Raw genomic sequence first — 16690 nt, 5'->3', positions numbered from 1 at the left:
TCCCATACAAAATCAAAACACAGAAACTTTCGTAAGTCCGCAAGAATTCAAAGGATACCCAATAGCTGAAGAACGAAAGAATCAGAGAAAGAAGAGAGAAAAAGCTAAAAGTATTATCGCCACCGACACTTCAGGAAAGATTACCCTGAAAACTCAACAGATAGAGAGAGAAAAAAAAATAGCTTGATGAAGAAAAATATCATGGAAAGAAAAGTAGGATTCGATGAATACTCAACAGACGAAGAAAATGAAAACGCGGCGATGCTTGTAACTGAAGATTCTGATGATGATATTGATTTTGTAGGAGAAATCGATCTACCACCTCTTCTAGACAAGCTTAATAAAGAGCCAGAAGTTGCCGATTTTATTTTGATAGAATTTATAGACATGAAGAAAAAAATTATTGCATAGCTGAAGTATTATGTAAAAGAGATAAGGACTGTGAAGTTAAATTTTTGAGAAAGCCCGTTAAATATGATAACAGCTTCATTTACCCCGAAATAGAAGACGTCTCTTCGGTATGCTTGGAAAACATTAAGGATGGTGTTACCAAAACCATCACACGTGGAAATAACAAAACGGCAACAATCAAATTTGAAGTTAATTTTTCAGCCTAAGAAGTTCGTTAAAACAGTACTAAAACTTTTGTCTTATTGTGGAACATGCCGTGTCTGGATGTTTATCATGTATGTTCCACAATCAGACAACTGTCCTTTCATTTTTAAACAAACTTTTTTTGGATTATTTTTTTGGTTAATGATGTATATACTACCATAGAACCTAATGCACAGCCTTAATTTGTATTAGTGACAATTATATTTTCGTTTGCTCAATAAATAAGGTTAATATTTAGCAAAACCTATTTTGTGTCTGATTGTGGAACCTTCTCCCCTACATATATGGAAATAAAGGGCGAAGTTTATTTTCTGTTGTGTAAACACGACAGAAAATATTCTTCCACTTAACCCCACTTAACCCAATGATACTAATGTTAATTAATTCAAAACTCGCTTTAAGTGTCCCAACAAACAAAAGTATCTGCTAAAATTATTGCAATGACTATCGAATTTAATATTGATCAAAACATAAATGCCTGAAAATTTGACACTACTACATATTTCTGAAACCTCATTACCAATATTGACATGCATATTTTGAGTGGTTATAAAGATAACTGTTTCCGTTTTCCGAACGAAAGGTATTCAAATATAAGCAATTGTGTGAGAACCAATTAAATATGTTTAAAATATGTTTTTTCCGCTAACCAGCTATAGCACTCCTACGAATGACAACCCTCAGAAGTCGAATCTAGTGCAAGCTAAGGACTAAAGAGGTTTTACCTTTCAACGTGTGATTCCTAACTTGGACGATAGCAAGTGAAAATCGAGTGTTCAGCCTGCGGCTTGAACCATCGACTCACACATCGACCGAATGACTGAGTGAACAAAGCACCCACGTCGAACCGCCCGGCTACTGACCGACCATACAAGTGATCCAAATTGGGCATAACCCTTTAACTTGAACAAAAGAGATGAATTATCTACGTGCAGTCAGATTAAGCAGTCATGTAAAGCAGATGATACCGTATCAAAATATAATATGCAAAGAATCGGTCCCAATACCAATTTTTGGGGAACACCAATGCCATTCAGTAATACATTAGAAGAAGGGAAGTCATTTCGGTAGCTGAGTATTGGACTTTTACTGATTGCGTGCATGCAGAAAGGTAGGGAGTGAACTATTCAAGCTGAATTTCCCTGAACCAAAGTTTGTTAATTGAAAAAATGAAAGAAGCTGGTCCCACCTGACATTGCCCGTTGAGATACCATTGCAACGGCTTAGGCAGCGTGAAGTTGCTTTCGAGATAAATTTTCGTTGCTGTGCCGCTGATTATTCTCGTTTCATCGGTAGGAATATAAGGAAAAATTGCATGATGGCGCTCCAAGGGTCGAAATACTCGAGAGGTAAAATAACTCTTAAATCGGCTCTCCAGGTGGGGGTTGATTCGAGGGCATCACCGTGCAGAAGTTATTCGGAAAGTACACCTTCAACTACACTGTTTAAGAACTCTTCCATTTGGAACTGCGTTTATATGGAATAAACTTCCTGAAAACGCCTTCCTAAATGGATTCAATTTCCAGCGATTTAAATCCAGTGTGAATCGCTAATTTCGCACAGACATCCCTCTTGAAGCGACTAAAAGATTTTTCTGTAGCGCTTGTCCTTGTTCAAAAGAAATATCGTGCTTGACGTAGTCAAAGGTCTGACTCAGATCACAGTATATCTTGATTGGGTTTTCGGTTGCCTCATTCTGAGAGTGTCGAGTAAAATAGAAAAATAATCGATGTAGAAGGATTAGTTCTGAGTCCATGTTAATTGGGTGGTAAAATATTATTTTTGTCTGAAACATAATGTGAAAAATTCAGGGCTTCTACGTTGGTTTACTATTTAGATTGTGCTCAGCTTCAATCGATGATAGTGATAGAATTTTTTTTCCAGGAATTATCCTTTCAGAGTTACTCAAAAGGCTAGGATTATTTTGCAGTTTCCAGCCTTTCCCAACAGCGTCTCATGTGAGAAACAAGAGGGACTGAAATACCCACCGCATCCCTATTTTGTCATTTTCCTAACCACCTCATTCTGATCTATCTGTAACATAGAATCTTTCAATTCTTCAGCTGCACCTCCCAGTTTGGTTTCATTATCAAAATAAATGCATGCGAGAATCCTCTCCTTCCCAAAAGTCTTCTGATAGCTAAAGTTGCCTTATAAGTGACCAAAGAACTGGTTGTGTCTAAATGTACTTAGACATGTAAATAACACTCATGACTTCTGTGGACAGTGACCATCATAAGACTAAAATAGTCCATTCCTGTGGAAGTGAGACGCCTGACAAAACTACCAAACCTGCATTAAGATAGTGGTTTTACCCTACTGGTCTCACCCTCGAATTTTTTACACATATTGGCAAGTATTCCAAGTTCTCCTAATTGCTGCTTGAGTCAAATTGAAGGTAAATGGAAGATAACTTGTTTCTGCTTTTTTCAAGTATGAGGAGACTTTTTCTTCGAACGCGTGATTTTTTGAGTGACATGTATCGATATTTTTTGTTCTGAGTTAATTTCACCCTGGAGCTAACTGAAGCGAAACGTTATTTCATATTTTAAAATTTTTGGTACCCTCAGAATCCATGCAGTGGTTCCCAAAAGTCTCATATACGAAGAAAAATGACTAATATCTTTAAGAAGTACCATCTTTCCCCCACCAAAAGAATTTTTGGGCATCTCGATCTTCTTTCCTACCGTGGATTCGGTGAAACATCTATTGAATATCTCCGGAGAGAACTATTCTCGTTTCTCTGAATTCAAACATTATCCTAATGAAGAATCCAACAAATCAGGCTCTTTCAGTAGTTAATCATTATGATACACTTCATTAACTCTTGCAGCGCAGCATCAAATACAAATATGATTTTCTCTGGTTGTTTGGATTGATGACTCCAAAGTGAGGTACATACCATGTGTCCTGATTATGTCTGACGTACTTAGAAAACAGCAAATTCTTTTTGCTGTTTTCTAAGTATTCATCAAGAGTTTTCAGGAGATTTTCAAGAAAGTCATCATCTTCGAATGATTTTTTTTTATCGGAATTTAATCGACTCAGCGCAAGTTCTCTTGACTGCTCTAATTGAACCTAAATTCTCCACGGAAGCCCTGTAGCCCTGTTTCCATTTTCTATTCTCCAGGAGGTTTTTGCCATAATCTGAATGGCTCACACATCATCTTCAGAAAGCTTCTTCCCATAGATCGCCACTGATTTACCAGCTCATGCGTCTCGTCCGCTTTCTGATTTGTATGAAGAAAGAAGGCCTTCTGTGATGTTATATTGAACCACATAACGTCAAAGTTTTGGGTTCCATCATTTCCAGGAGAGATCGCTTCTTATAAAAAGAGATATTCCCAAATTAACTTTTTTAGTTTGGACTGAGCCGAGATATAGAAAATTGACGGGGTTTGTTGAAGCACTGACTTTCATTTCTATGAGTGCAAGAATATAAGGACTATTTGTTTGCAGATGTTGGTGTACTGAGTTCATATTTGAGTTGAGTCCTCTGATGTTGCAGAAATCGATTTTGAAGTTGCTAGTAGGCCTCCTAGCAACTGCAGTTACCATGCTATTTTCCTGTGGACTAATGTTAGGAAGACCCTGTTGACTGTCAGAAATAGTGGTTTTCAAATAACTCCTGCGGGATGATGTCTTCGAATCAGCCCCCACCTGGAGATCCTATTGGGGAGCTCCTTGATCTCCGGAGTATTTTGACCCTAGGAGCACCATCATGCAATTTTTCCTTATATTCTCACCCTTGAAACCGAAAACAGCGGCACAGCCCGAAAGAAACTTCACACTACCTAAGCCGTTGCGATGGTATCTCACCGGGTGATGCCGGGTGGGACTAGCATCTACCATCCTTATGACGTAGATATTTGGTCGCAGCGACTTACTAGGTTTGTGAAATTTTGATAGAACGTACATTTTGCGAACTGTAGAATTGGAAACCTATAGACTTCTATGTTTTTGATCCCTTTAGTCAACGAGTTCATTGGCAATTCAGTATAGGAGCCATTCTCAACTGAATTAACGATATTTTCGATAATTGAATAGAACTGGCCGATACTTGATGAAAATTCATATTGAAAAACTAATCAAGCATAAACTTTATGCTGAAAAAAGCTATTGTTTAGAGAAATACGTGTCGCGGTTTTTGTAAAACCCTTATAGTGAAAATCATACAATGAACTGTAGTGATTAGTTTTTTTTGTCGATATTTTCGAAGTGATTCGACTTATCCATTGTCACAACCTTATTAGCTTCGTATACTTTTGAATAAAAAACATCTTTCTTCTTCAATCTTTCAATCTATCGTTCTTCTGTACATTATTACTATCCTCAACAAGTTATTCAAAATTTGATTATTGCCAGCCTCCTAAACAACCTCTTTCGGTGTCTCAGGTTTGTGCAGATTTGCACTTTCAACACTCACCACATCATCTTCCAAGCGTTCTCTCGGAAGACTCAAATCAAATTTCAAACTCAGACTAGGTTTTTTCTCATTCAAATACTGATTGAAAAGATTTTCAATAATATTTATATCTTTCTTCAACTTATTTCTCATTTGTTTAACTCCAAGTATTTTGAGTTCTCTGTTCCAACAAGCCATTTTCTCAAAGAATTCTGTTTCAATGACAACGAAGATTTGTCTCTGAAAATTATCCCACTGTTCTGTCTCCTCGAGCTTATATGTTATTTTTTTATCAACTTCATATGACTGTAATTCAAGCATACTCCATATATTATTTGATTTCCAAATCCATGTATTTTCATAATGAATAAAAGAGAAATGAAACTTTCTATGTTTTTAACCACTTTTATTTGTAACGAACGTTACTGCAGTTTCGTCCTCTACGGGCATTTTCAAACTTATACAATAAACTAACAATGGTTCATTACATTAGCCCTTATATACTACCCCTGTAGGTACTAATAGAGGTACTTGGCTTGATTGAGTACCAGAATTTACAGTTTACAATGCGGATGTACCAATTTAAAAACCGGTGAGTGAACTAAATCGATTTGATCATTTAACAGGTTGCACCCGCAATGTTTATGCTTGTGAATTTCCAAGAATTCCAAGTAATTGGGTTTGTAACCCTTTCTTGCATAGTGCAAAATTCCCGTATCGTTTACATTCGGAAAGTTGTGGTTGCATGCCAAGGAAGGGTTTGAAAACGTCGAATCATTTTTTCCTAGTCTGAAGGATCTTTCACGTTCAGCATACCGTTTTTGGAAATTTCGGCCACATTGTCCCACATAAACACTATTACACTCCGGACACTTAAGCTTATAAACTCCAGATTTCTCCAACTTGTCCACGATATCTTTGGCATTGCAAAGGAAATGAGATAACCTGGCATGTGGTCCACATTGTTTTTTTCTGAAGAAACCCGCAATTATCTCTGTTCTTTTTCCAAATTATGTTAGAGTTACCTATTTCTTGATTTCTGGTTGTTTCACCTGAGGGTATATTAATCTGTAAGTGAATTTTCGTCTTTGTTTCATGACTAACTTCTGGATAGTATCTGCGTTGACACCATTATTATGACCTAGCTGTGTAATTATATCAATTTCCCTAGCTAGATTGTTAGTGGACAACAACAGTGAGAATGCTCTGTGCAACATTGAATTGTAGGCTGCACTGTCTGGATGGAAAGAATTGCTGGGGATGGTGATGTCTGTATAGCTAGGTTTTCTGAAAACATTGAATTCAAATTTATTCTGATTGTGTGTATTGGTCAGATCTGAGAATGTTGCTATTGAGATTATTCATGAGTGTCATAAATTGGTTCAGCTGTCGTGTAGTACTTCTGAAACAGGTGAGAATATCGTCTACATATCTGTACCAAAAATGCATATGTTTTTTTACCCAGGTCGGAATTTACTATAGTGGTTTCCAAGTTGTTTATAAATATGTTTGCTGAAAGTGGACTTAGGGGTGAGCCCATTGGTAAACTTCAATCCTGTTTATGAAATTTGTTGTTGAACTGTAGGTAGCTTTGATTTAGGCACACATCGAAAGCTGTTGAAACTTCAAAGGAAGTGATTTGGTCTACTCGTTGTATGGTATGTTGGAGAACATACTCTTTACATCGAATGGAACTAAAATTGATTTATGTGGCGTGATTTGGTTCCTTATGTTTTCTACTAAATTCAGTGAATTTTTTATGCTGTGACGTGGAAAAAAATTGCTAATATTTTTGAACAACTTGTTAAGACGTATTCCTAGTTCTCTTACCGGACTGTTTATATACGAACTGGTCTTATGGGGTTATCCCCTTTATCTATGTGTTTTCATCAGGCCATATAGTTTAGGACAAGAGGGGTTTACGTTGGTGATTCTCCGTTTCTGTGAAAATGATTTTAGTATCTGAGAGGAAAATTTTTGGTTCATTTTGACTATTTTTCGTTGGGTCTTTCTTGATGACAAAAAGGTTTTCATTACGAATGACAGACTTAAACTATTTTTATTAATTATTGTTGGTGTATATTTCGGCCCCTTGGACATTGTTGAAATTTCCTCTTTGTTAAATTCTACTTTGGTCAAGTTAATGATTCTTTCGCTGAACTGGATATCTGGTTCGACTGATTCGCTGCGAATAATCTCAATAGCAACATTCAGTCCACACTCGAAACAGAGATAGAGAAACAGATGAATTTCTTAGACCTGACCATTACACACAATCAGAATGAATTTGAGTTTTCAGAAAACCTAGCTATACAGACATCATCATCCCAAGCGAGTCATAAATTAGCAGCCTACAATTCAATGTTGCACAGAGTATTCTCACTGCCTTTGTCTGCTAACCATCTAGCTAGGGAAATTGATATAATTACACAGATAGGTCATAATAATGGTTTCAACCCAGATACTATCCAGAAGTTAGTCACTTTTCTAGGGGCACTTTTCTAGAGGCATTAACAACATTATGATCTATTTTAATTTTATATGTTTGATGCAAAGGTCCTGTACTACTGATCCTGATCATAATGAAAAGAGAAATGAAAATTTCTATGCTTTTTACCACTTTTATAAAAGTGGAAAGAAATTTTCATTTCTCTTTTCATCTAGGTATTTCTTTGTTATATCGTTATAATCTATAACATCAACTCTCAATATCAAATATAATTTTTTTTATAGAATCTAAATCTAACAATGAGGGACCATTATCATTCACAACAAAAAAGTATAAATACTTAATTGCTTAATTTGACGAAAGTTTTTTCAAAATTTCCAAAAGAAATTCTCATTATTTATAAGGGTGTCCATGGAAATTACATTGACCATTGCACCTGTATCTAATTTGAATTTTAAAGGGCAATTGTTGGTATTCATGTCTATTGATCCACATCGTCCACCATCGCTGAAATTGATTGAGATTCCTGTTGTTTTGTATAGAAGGATGGTCCTACTTCTCATTTGACTTTTTTGTGTTGATCAATTGTCTTATTTGATCTCAAATACCTCGGTTGACCGACATATAAATTGGCTGTGGTATAACCTGTGATTTCTTCTCTGTGTTGCTGGGAATTTTCGATTGCTTTAGCTGTATTGACAGCTTTTTGAAACGTTTTGCAATCGTCTTCTAACAAATGTTGACCAGTTTTTTTTGGCTAGTCCACTAATGAAAATACTTTTCACTATTCCATACATTAGGTCACCCAACTCACATGGATGTGCTTTATTTTTTAAATATGTAATGAAGTTATCGATGGTTTCTTCTTCAAACTGCTTTCGTGTAAAACATTCGTGTCTCCCAAAATCAAAATTTTTGAAAGGAATAAAATGATCTTCGAATTTCTTTAATGAAACACTCAACTTTCCATCTGCATTCGGACCAAATTTGAATGTTGTATAAATACGATAGGCCTCTTCTGCAATATAATGGAACAGTTGTGCACATTTTCTTAGAATATTCCATTGCCATTAAATAATTCTTGAATCTTTTTTTCCACAGAATCCAATTATCCTCCATATTTCCTTCGAATTTCAGAGGTGGAACTCCGTTTTCAGCCAGCTTATTAATACTTACTTTTTTGTTTCGTTTTTTACAACTTTTCGACTACCGTCTGCGCTATTCATATGACCATTCACATGGCGGACGGTAAAATACTGGTTTATTTCACTTCCTCTAGAACATTTGAAGTACATACATTTCAAATAAATACACCGGGGGATTTCTACAACCTGATTAGACATTCATATGATATCACAACTTGGATATACTTTTTACTAACGTTTACTCATCCCAAAAAACATACAACGCTTGAAGATAAACAACAAAAATATACAAATATATTTACACTATTAACAATAATAACGAATAAATGTTATAAATAAATCTAAATCAATTGAAGAAATATAAATATCAAAAGGAAAAAAGTTAAAAATTCAGTTGTTCAGTATATATTATTTCATATCCTTTCATTTTTAAATTCGGTCAAGGGAGTAGTTGATCTAATTTTGAGTGTTGTTAATGCTGAATATGTGAAACATATATTATCACATGATATGAATCATTATAATCATCTCCTTCTGCAATCTGGCATCGGCAAGTTTTTCAACTATCAATATTCAAAACTTGTTAAAACTCAACCGCATTTCAATGAATAATCGAACAAAAACTGACTAAAATTCTAATAGCAAAACTTATTTGGCAATTACCCATCCACCAGTTGAAAAAAAGAACTTTCGCTCGTAACATGAAACACAGTGGAACATATTTCATTCGATTTCAATATCCCGATAAACTTGTTCACGAAGAATGTAGTTCAGTTGAGCGAAGGGAAATATAAAGTTCATTCATTCATTTACTGAATAGTTTATTGAAAAAGCTGATTATCCAATTTGCGTGAGAGAATAAAGAACTGTGAACTTTTTGGTTTGGAAACAGTTATATCGATGAAAGGGACTGAGTAAAATCTATAGTGTATTGATGGAAGTAATACTTGAAAATCATAGTGACTGAAATCAAACATAAAATATTCATCAGGAATTAAAAACTTCTGATATTGAAACTGTAAACTGAAAACACTGAAATTATTAGAACAAAATTGAGGGTTGATTTGATAGAAAAAAATCTGTTGAAAACATTTTTTCTTCTTCAGAACAAACATACTGTCTCTTAACGCCAACCAAATTAGCATTATCGGGAGATAATCGAGACTACTACATCTAACGACTATGGTTATGTTTAATACGTATCTGGACGAATCACTACAATAGGTCATTGAAATGATTTTCGATACCTAGTGTTACTTGGTTCCTAATTGGTTTCTGTTCTTTCTTGTTTTCTATTTGTGAATATGTAAGAGCGCAAAGGAATTGTTAGGTATGGGACCTTATGTAGAACTCATTTCACATTTCATGATTCCCAAACAGTTTCAAGCAGTCCTCACTTATTCAGTTCTCTGTGGCATGATAAGTAACACTGGACTTCTGTGGTCTATGAAAGCGATAATGTGAAGTATGTTCCTTGTAGCGAACTATTATAATTCGCGTAGTTTGATTGAGATATATTTCATTGCAATCCTCACAGCTCAATAGATTAGAAATTGCTATTCTGAAATTATCGATTGATTATTTGAAAGAAACAATTTTGTATACTTGATTCAATAAATACCTTGTTGAATGAAGTATGATTGTTTCCAGAAAAAATCATTTGTAGACAGAATTTGTATAAGTCTGATATGAATCTGAATACAAGAATGCATAGGTTAAGTTGCAAAACAGCCTCGGCTGAACTCCGCCCTTTCATTGATTTTTGTATCTACTTCTTCTTTATAAACAAAGTATGTCAGTGAATAAACCCTATTTATTATTTTTTTTAAATTTTCTTTTTCATCGTAGTGTGCGCTGGTCAGGCCCTATCCCCCGAAGCCCCGATACATTCGGGAGGGCGCGCCAGCATTATCAACCAATGACCACTCCCCACACCGTGGGGTAAGTGATCATTGGGTCCGAGAATCATGTGCCCTGAGCAAGCGCAGTGAGCCAAGAATGACAGCCTTCTGCATCTGTGCGGCTAAGATTTCTGCCTTAGTGCGGCAAGACGGTATAATTTTGAGATTCGAGAGTAAAGAGGACATCATTCCACCAAGGACTCCAATGATCAGAACAACCATCTTGACAGAGTGATCTGGATAGAGCCTGCGGAGTTCGAAGAGAAAATCTCGATATTTTATCCGTTTTTCCTCCTCTTTTCTGACGATATTCGTCTCACCAGGAGCTGAAAACTCCACGACAAATATCGTTTTGCTCTGGTTCCTGAGGGTGGGGAACGAATAGTTCCAGTAAATTCGGAACTTCTCGTTCCCCACACCGTTGTCTTGTCTATACCGTAAGACGTAAGAGTGTCGTAGATGGTGATATAGCACTCTAAGGGTCGCGTTATTTCAATGGATATAGGCTGAGACCGCATATGCTGGACATGCTGATAGCAAGTGCATTAGGGTCTCAAGCGTCTCGCGGCAGGCCCTGCAACCTCTATACCCATCACGCGACTGCGGTAGACTGAGGTGTGGAAGGCACCATCCTGGCAAGCCATGATGAACCCCTCAGTTTCCGACTTCAGCCCACTCGACCTGAGAAAAGCGAAGGTCAGGCGCTTTGATAAGCCAATGTCTCCAATGTTATTGAAGAAGACCCCATGCTTTGGCTTATCCTTGTGTTTCCGCAGAAGTAAGGTGATCTCTGCGGCTTTTATCTGAGCTTTTTGCTGAACAGGTTCCAACTCGGTGACAGAGTTGTGGTTACTACGTTCAGTGTCGAAAACTATACTATATTATTATTATTATTATTATATAAAAACACATTGATCTATTTTAAAATTATTATTGATGATGTGGTTCATTTGGTATGTAGATTTGCATTCATTAGTTTGTTTTCTCTGTTGATTGTACCAATAAGAAATTATTTTTTTACAAAATGGATGTCCAAAGTTTCTGATATGATTCGCCATAGTGATATGAGCATACATATGATTTGCTTTTCTTTCTGAAATATCGATATATAACCATCTTCTTTTGTTGTAGCTCTTCAAAATTCGCCAAGCCCCAGGATGATGACTCCACTTGGTTATGCACATAAAAGTAAATATTTGGATGATCCAGATTCTGACATGGAATATGACTATTATGATGATAACTATGACGTTGGTAGAGCAAGAACGAGACCAGTTCCAATTTGGCTGTGTGTACTTTTGGTTGTGGGATATATATTAGCAGGGGCATACCTCTTTAAGTCTTGGGAAAACTGGGAGTATCTGGATGCAGCCTATTTTTGCTTCATCACTCTCACCACTATTGGATTTGGAGATCTAGTACCAGCAAAAGGTGTTAGTCAGGACGGATACTACGCTACTATTAGTATAGCATTATGTTCTCTCTATTTATTATTTGGAATATCCCTGCTAGCTATGAGTTTCAATTTAGTTCAGGAAGAAGTAATATCAAATGTCAAGAGTGTTGCTAAAACTTTGGGAATCATCAAGAGTAATTCTGAAGACGAGTATGAAGATGATTAATTTGAGTGAATAGCGTGAGATACAATTTTATAGCATTTACTTTGTTATCGATCATAAATTTTAAGTTATTCCATTTCAATATTAATAATGATTAAATGATTATTCGAATAATCTATTGAATATGAATCTAATCAACATTATTTCGAAAACACCTCCTCCTCAACAGAATAAAAATGCGGTCTCTCGACACGCGTTTCGCTAATCACGTAATCATCATCAGGAGAGGACTCAAAGTTTCAGATCAGACTTACCTTCGAGAAATGACGTAAACACATAAAGAATGATCGTAATGGAAGTCATCGAATACAATTTATGTCGATATGAAAGTTATGTAAATGAAATCCTTCCTTTTGCTTTTGCACTCCATAAAATGTTGACGCTAGTTAGGCTACATAAGTATTCCATTTTTACGAGAGCAGGGAGTTGTCAGTAGCTTTGTGAGAGTAACATCTTGTACACAGAATAAAGTCTGTAAAAAAATACTGTCAAAAAGTGATTCCCATGGCTCGAACCTATAATTTGAAACTACTGAATACACTAGCAAAAACAAATATAAAATGAGTCATAGTAAATATTCAAAGTGTTCTCCATTGACCACTATACAATGATCAAAATTGCGTTCCAAACGTTTTGTAACACAGTCGGTGTTATTGAAAAGAGAATATGCAGATTATTTTTCGAACCCTGTTTGATTTTATATTTCTCTTTCGAAATACAAAGTCACTTCATGATTATCAGAGTAGCAGAGTCTTTATTTTTCTGTTCATTTGTAGCCCTGCTCATTATATACCGTAAACATTTTATTCAGTAGTATAATAATTTTCGTGAGATAGATGAGATAATACATATAATATTCATTTATGATTGAAAAATTTAATAAATTTGCAACGTCTCAATTCTCAACAGTTTTCCTAGAACGAAATGCGTTAACGCGCTGCAAAACAAAATGCACGGCGCACAGTCGGAGAGTAGGCTAGGTTTAAAATATATGTGAAAAAAGAATAATAATAAAATATAGAATGCAAGGAGCGCCACTAGTTTATTTTCACAGATTCAAACTCGGGATCCTCTAGTTCTTTTGAATTTCGTTCTGTACTACACTTTACAACTTGGATATACAATTATGTTCATTTCTTTTGCAAAGACTAGGATGATTTTTCTGGAAAGACAGACAGCAAGCTTCACCTGGAACCACTTTATTCAAAGAAAGTAAACGTTTGGATAACAAAAACAAATAGGTATATCAGTATTATTGATGAGTAGGTACAGTTATATTCTTTAAAATTTAAATTTATAAATGAATTGACGAAAGAAACGACGAAAAGAAACGAATATATATATATATATATATATATATATATATATATATATATATATATGTATTTTTTTTTTGATTGATGCAACTGATTTTCCTTTATTTTGAGTATTTCAATATTGAATTCTACAAAAAGTATTTGAAGCTTTATATCTTCTATTAATTATCTGCGAGCGCTTTCGACAGTTGGTAGTACTGTCATCTTCTGGCACTCAATATGGCACTCCTCAAGTTTGAAATATATATATATATATATATATATATATATATATATATATATATATATATATATATATATATATATATATATATTTCGAATAATTGAATATGGAAGATTATATAATAGATATCGGTATTGAAGGAAAGTATCACATACCTATACATATGATATCTGTATAGTCACAAATGATTATCATGTATCTCATCTGTCAAAATTCAGGATTCAGATTCAGGTTCAGATGTAACTTGATAATCGGCGGGTAAACTACATTACTAAACTATCTAATCCAACTGCACAAAAGGTATTTCGTTCAAATTCGTCAAGGTACATCAAAATTTTGTCATGTAATCAACTGACTTGAGGCTGGCCCTCTTGAAATAAATCAGCCTAATAGTAAGAGTAAGACTTAGAGTACGACCCTAGAGTAAGACCCTAGAATGCACAAAAAAAGAAACTGAAACATTTTACATAATTACTAATTAGATTAAAACTACCTCTTATGATGAGGGTCTTCGATCATATATGAAATTCAGCAGCTTCTCAATTTTGTTGGAAAGTGCTGCGATTTTTTACGAACAAGCAGCGAATGTGAATCCCTCTCAAGGTACTAGTTTTCCACCAAATATCACAAATAAACATATCTACAGAAGAAAACATGAAAACCAGTGTAACATAAGATTCCACAAAGGAAAATCCCGAAACTTGGATAAAACAATCACTTCACATTCTTCTTGAACCGTTCGATACTTTATTCAAATAATTATATCGTCCAAATTTTGAGAACCCGTTTCTTTTAATCCCCTGGCATTTAACACTTTTTGTGGAGTGCGTAGAATGTTTTGTCTACCGAACTTAAGTCTTTAACTGTCATTAGGCAACCACGAATGCATTTAGTTCAATGGCTAGTACAGTGTGTTCCTGGACAGTTATGCTCATTTTGTTGTAACGCTAAATTAGCCGTTACAAAGTTTGAACTGTCATTGTCTGAAATCGGTGAGAATGGATCTGTTCTAGAAGAATAGTTAATATTACTGTTACAAGAAGTTTAATTTTTTTCCTTCTCTGTTTCTGCTGTTTTTTTAGCAAGTATGCCCCTGTTCTTTGAGGAACGTTGCACAATGATACCCTAGAAGATTTAGATGAGTGTAAAAGCACAGTATTTCTGTATACAGTAGTTTCACTCAGCGTCGGTCTCTTTGATGTCGGTGTCGGAGTTTCATTTTTTATAATGATGACGTATTTGACACTAATGACATTTCTCCCTACTGCAATCTCAACCAAAGCGTGTATACACTGCTCAACATAACAACTATTGATATGAACTGCTCAAAAAAAAACAGTCTATGAAAACCATGTTGGGCACCTGAGAAAATTGTACAAATGATAATTTTGCATTTGTGTAATATTGAAGTGACCCAGATCATTTGGGCAATGATGAACTAAGTTTCAAGTAGATTTTAAAAATTCATGGAATCGGCAGATGTTCATATTCGAATGTGACAAAATATATTTTCATTTCAACAAGAAAAAAGACAAGATAAAGAACGTGTTTTGTTATTCATGAACCATGGTACGAATCCATGCGAAATTTCTTTGTAGTGATTTTTGGGGCCAAATATAGCATATTCATTTATTGATTGGAGAATTCAAGATGGCGGACGAGTTTGCCGATTCGATTATATTAAGGACCAATTATTAAAAATATTCCTAATCGAATTCATCACTCAAGATTAAGGAATCTGTAGAGCCTATTCTTTCTGAATTATGTAGTTACTATTCAGGACTTGAAGAAGTAAAAAAGTAATTAAGTATGTAGTGTTCAATCATACAAAAATAATTTTTTTGTATGTATGTACTAACTATAAATGTATGTGAGAGTTTTCGGAGTCTGAAGTTATGAATTATTTACACTGTAAGATACTAGGTTGTTTTGCTGCTTCCAGCTTTTATCCAAGTAAAAATTGATAATAAAATCACTGACAAGTCCAAATGCATTTTGACTATACCATTATATATGTTTTCCGACAGAAAACAACTACTTCTTTAGCTAATAACTCGACATATATTGACAAATGTTGATATTTGAATCTATACAAGTCTAGACGTCTAATCAACCCCGAAAATTTGCTGCGTAGATTAAAAACAGTTATTCTAAATGAAACATGTCCTATTAGTCAGCAACTTCTTATATAATGTAAATTTGACTATCAAAAATACCTTACGACTGTTAACGTTTCGGAATCCAAGTCTCCTCAGACATAAGTGCAAAGCTTCTCACTTTGGAGAAACAACTTTGCAAATAGTGGGACTTCGCCTGATTCGAACAAGGACCCAACTGCGGACCGTTTTGAAGTGTTCCTTATCAATGCAGACCATGCTATCACGGTTGTATACACACAGGGACTCGGTATTCCTCCTAGAGAGCTCTTGCACAGTACCATGGTTCATGAATAACAAAACTCGTTCTTCATCTTGTCTTTTCTCTTGTTGAAATTAAAATATATTTTGTCACATCCGATCCCATGAATTTTTAAAATCTACTTGAAACATAGTTCATCGTTGTCGAAATGATCTGGGTTACTTGAATATTACACAAATGCAAAATTATCATTTGTACAATTTTCTTAGGTGCCCAACATGGTTTTCATCGACTGTATTTTTTTGAGCAGTTTATATGAATATTTGTTATGTTGAGCAGTGTTTAAACGATTTGGTTGCGTGCCTGTCTTGAACTCGTCGTTTGCGCAGACCTGAGACTGCAACTCCTGGGTCTGCGTGTAGAAAATTCAAACCAAAAATCACCCGAAGTGGGATTACTGTATATAGTTTACTGTGGTAAAAGACTTAGGAATATCCTGTAACTATTATATTGCACTACAAATGATATTAGTCCGGTTAAATAAGACCAAAAATAAGAGTAAAGCTACCTAAATTCCTACCAAGCTGAAAATCGGTAAGATTGTTTACAATATGATTAAAAATGAAATTTGAAAGTTTCCCATCTTTCCCCTGTGTGGA

The 16690-nt window shown here is 35.1% G+C and overlaps 1 protein-coding gene and 1 long non-coding RNA gene across 3 annotated transcripts in view; one reads left to right on the top strand and one right to left on the bottom strand.

Moving 5' to 3' along the window:
* galene (potassium two pore domain channel subfamily K member galene) overlaps positions 1-12196 on the top strand; it is a 144843-nt gene extending 132647 nt beyond the window's left edge. For both annotated transcript variants that reach the window (XM_074183690.1, XM_074183689.1), the window contains exon 7: positions 11647-12196. In XM_074183690.1, the coding sequence (XP_074039791.1) occupies positions 11647-12137 (491 nt within the window). In that variant the 3' untranslated portion in view covers positions 12138-12196. The remainder of the gene's footprint in view (positions 1-11646) is intronic.
* A 100-nt stretch (positions 12197-12296) lies between these two features.
* On the bottom strand, positions 12297-14582 carry LOC141485956 (uncharacterized). Its single transcript, XR_012467555.1, has 3 exons — positions 14167-14582; positions 13829-14104; positions 12297-12606 (listed from the first exon to the last, which is right to left on the bottom strand). It is a non-coding gene; the product is annotated as an uncharacterized lncRNA (long non-coding RNA).
* Between the last annotated feature and the right edge of the window lie 2108 nt (positions 14583-16690).

Source organism: Leptinotarsa decemlineata, unplaced genomic scaffold, assembly GCF_025532065.1.
Source record: "Leptinotarsa decemlineata unplaced genomic scaffold, Ldec_3_MD MMD2_tig00026340_RagTag_RagTag, whole genome shotgun sequence".
Taxonomy (NCBI): domain Eukaryota; kingdom Metazoa; phylum Arthropoda; class Insecta; order Coleoptera; family Chrysomelidae; genus Leptinotarsa; species Leptinotarsa decemlineata.
The sequence above is the reverse complement of the archived record's forward strand: the minus strand, read 5'-3'. Positions and strand labels throughout refer to the sequence as shown.